The following is a 2,947-nucleotide window of genomic DNA, read 5'->3' as shown; positions in this document are numbered from 1 at the left end:
TTTAGCACCAGTGTTTGTAGTAATCATTCTTGTTGTAGTGATCATGAGTTGCTGTTTCCCAATATTTCCGGCCCTAATTGTGAAATCTTTGCAGTCTATTACAAACATGCCGGTTATCACCACGGGTGATATCGCGGTTAACATCAAATCTATAAGAGGTCGTTCTGATAGTTCTTCTGAAAGTTCATTCTCCTCCATAGATTCCATCGACAATGTTGATTAAGAGAGATAGTGTTGCATGTCATGAAATGTGTAATTGGGTGTGCTTTGCCTTCGGCAAGGGCACAACCTTTGTTCTCTCACATATATATCATTGTTTTCCTGTTTCTCTTTATTGGCTCATTTTCTGTGAAGAACATATATCAGAACACATTTTCAATGACCACACACCGTACACCCCCCCTACACATTTATATTACATACAGGATGTTTGGGTCCACTGGACCCAGGGCTAATAAGATTGTCTGCTCAGAGGGCAATGCAACTGATTTTGGAAGAGAGAGAAGCTTTTGACGATGAAGTAGAGGAAGAGATTTCAGAATGTGAGGATCACATTTCTGAAAATTCTGACAGTGACTTTGAAGAAGAGGATGAGATTGATCATCAGCTACTCCAAAAACGAAGACGAGCCTCAGGACCAGCCCATCAGCAGCCAGCACAAGGACCAGCCCATGAGCAGCCAGCTCAAGGACCAGCCCATCAGCAGCCAGCTCAAGGACCAGAACAAGACCGTCATCATATAGAAAGGGGAGAAATATGGATGTCAAAAAAATATGAAATTGAATGGTCTTCTTGCCCAAAAAATGAGCCACCCCGCATGGCTGCCAATGTCATAAGGATGCAACCAGGGCCAACACGGATGGCACTAACTCATGTGCAGGACACCAAGTCTGCTTTTGAGCTTTTCATCACGGATTCAATCCAGAAAATTATTCTGGATTCCACTCATTTGGAAGGAAGGCGTGTGTTTGGAGAAAGGTGGAAGGAGATGGACCAAACCCACTTACATGCCTACTTTGGGGTTCTCATCCTTGCGGGAGTTTTCAAGTCCAAAGGGGAATCCACAGAATCCCTGTGGGATGCAGAAACGGGCAGAGAAATTTTCCGGGCAACAATGTCCCTGGAAAACTTCCACATCATTTCTAAGGTTATCCGGTTTGATAACCGAGATGACAGACCAGCTCGACGGCAGAGAGACAAGCTAGCTGCCATCAGGACAGTGTGGGACAAGTGGGTGCAACGCCTCCCCCTGTTTTACAACCCTGGGCCGAATGTCACCATCGATGAGCAGCTGATGCCATTTAGGGGGCGCTGCCCCTTTAGGCAGTATATACCATCTAAACCTGCAAAATATGGCATAAAGATCTGGGCTGCCTGTGATGCCACTTCCTCATATGCTTGGAACTTACAAGTATACACAGGGAAGCCTGATGGAGGAGCCCCTGAAAAAAATCAAGGAATGAGAGTTGTCCTGGACATGACTCAGGGACTCAATGGACACAACATCACATGCGACAATTTTTTTACCTCGTACAAGCTGGGACAGGAGCTCCTAAAGAGGAAGCTGACCATGGTGGGAACAATACGGAAAAACAAGCCTGAGCTCCAACTGCTGACTACAAAGAACAGGCCTGTCAACTCGTCCAAGTTTGTGTTCACGGCTGACACGTCCCTGGTATCCTATGTGCCAAAGAAAGGCAAGAATGTGGTACTGATGAGTACACTGCACAGGGATGACAGAATCTGTGGCCAGGAACATCAAAAACCAGAGATCATCATGGATTATAATGCCTCAAAAGGAGGGGTGGACAACATGGACAAGCTGGTGACTGCCTACAGCTGCAAAAGGAGGACCCTACGCTGGCCACTGGTGATATTCTTTGACATGTTGGACATCTCTGCGTACAACGCCTTTGTCATCTGGATGGCAATGAACCCAGAGTGGAACTGATTTTCTTTTTTATCACATTTTATAAAAAAAATTAAAAAAACAGAAGCACTTTAGTTCCTAAATGTGATCTAACAAAGGTAAAGGGCAACTATTAACACTATATGTTGTTTATATTGCTTTTGATTGAGATGAAGTAAACATCTGTTGAGTATTTTAACTTAAAATTGTTTGATTGTGTTGAATAAAAAAAAAAAAAAATGCAGCGGGTCCAGCAGACCCACGAACACTGGCTGAGTAACTAAAATATGAACACCACACAAGGGTTAAGTAGTCCTGCATACTTTCATCGATTCCTACAATTCTTGTATCAAAACGTTCAGCTCCTTCAGGAGATGTGTGCTATGTATTTTGGTATTTCTCACTTTTATACTTTTTAAGATATTAAGGTTTTTGTGCAAATTATTCTCCCATTAAAAGTAATGGTAAAAACTTTCAAATCATTAAAAAGCTTCCTCCTCTTTCAAACGTAACTACTTCTGCATACTTTCAGCTAGAGACACCATTCAACCTTTAAAATGTTCACAAGACATTCAGCTATTCCCAAATGATTCAGCTTTTTCAAATATTCAGCCAATTTTGAATTATGACAGTTTGAAATACATTAAAATGTTTGCTCCTTCTTGATTTTTATGAAATATCTTTTTCTGATATTTGTTGGAATGCTGCTTCAGCATTCCAAGTATTGTTCTTTGAATCTTTATTGTTGGAATGCTGCTTCAGCATTCCAACAATAACAATTTCTCTCACATAAAAAAATGAACTGAAAAAACGTATTGCTTTTTGTATAAAGTTGATCAATTCCACATCTTTAACATACTGCAAAACAACTTTTCAGTGTTTGTGAAGATTAACTGGTTACAAATGTTGTTGTTTATACTGTTTACTACTTCTATAATCTTTCCTATTTGACCTACACCAAAATCTAAAATATTTATATAAATATTTACACTGTTTACTACTTCTATAATCTTTCCTATTTGACCTACACCAAAATCT

At 40.6% G+C, this 2,947-nt stretch overlaps 1 protein-coding gene across 1 annotated transcript; it reads left to right on the top strand.

Moving 5' to 3' along the window:
• Positions 1–760: 760 nt before the first annotated feature.
• On the top strand, positions 761–1,951 carry LOC136946443 (piggyBac transposable element-derived protein 4-like). Its single transcript, XM_067240780.1, has one exon. The coding sequence runs from the start codon at positions 761–763 to the stop codon at positions 1,949–1,951; it is 1,191 nt and encodes a 396-aa protein (XP_067096881.1).
• Positions 1,952–2,947: the final 996 nt, after the last annotated feature.

This window comes from Osmerus mordax, chromosome 7 (genome assembly GCF_038355195.1).
Source record: "Osmerus mordax isolate fOsmMor3 chromosome 7, fOsmMor3.pri, whole genome shotgun sequence".
Taxonomy (NCBI): Eukaryota; Metazoa; Chordata; class Actinopteri; order Osmeriformes; family Osmeridae; genus Osmerus; species Osmerus mordax.
This window is presented reverse-complemented; position numbering and strand designations above follow the sequence as displayed.

What these genes read in the sequence shown, in the direction of transcription:
- LOC136946443 (XM_067240780.1), top strand. Translation starts at nt 761, where the DNA reads ATGTCAAAAAAATATGAAATTGAATGGTCTTCTTGCCCAAAAAATGAG.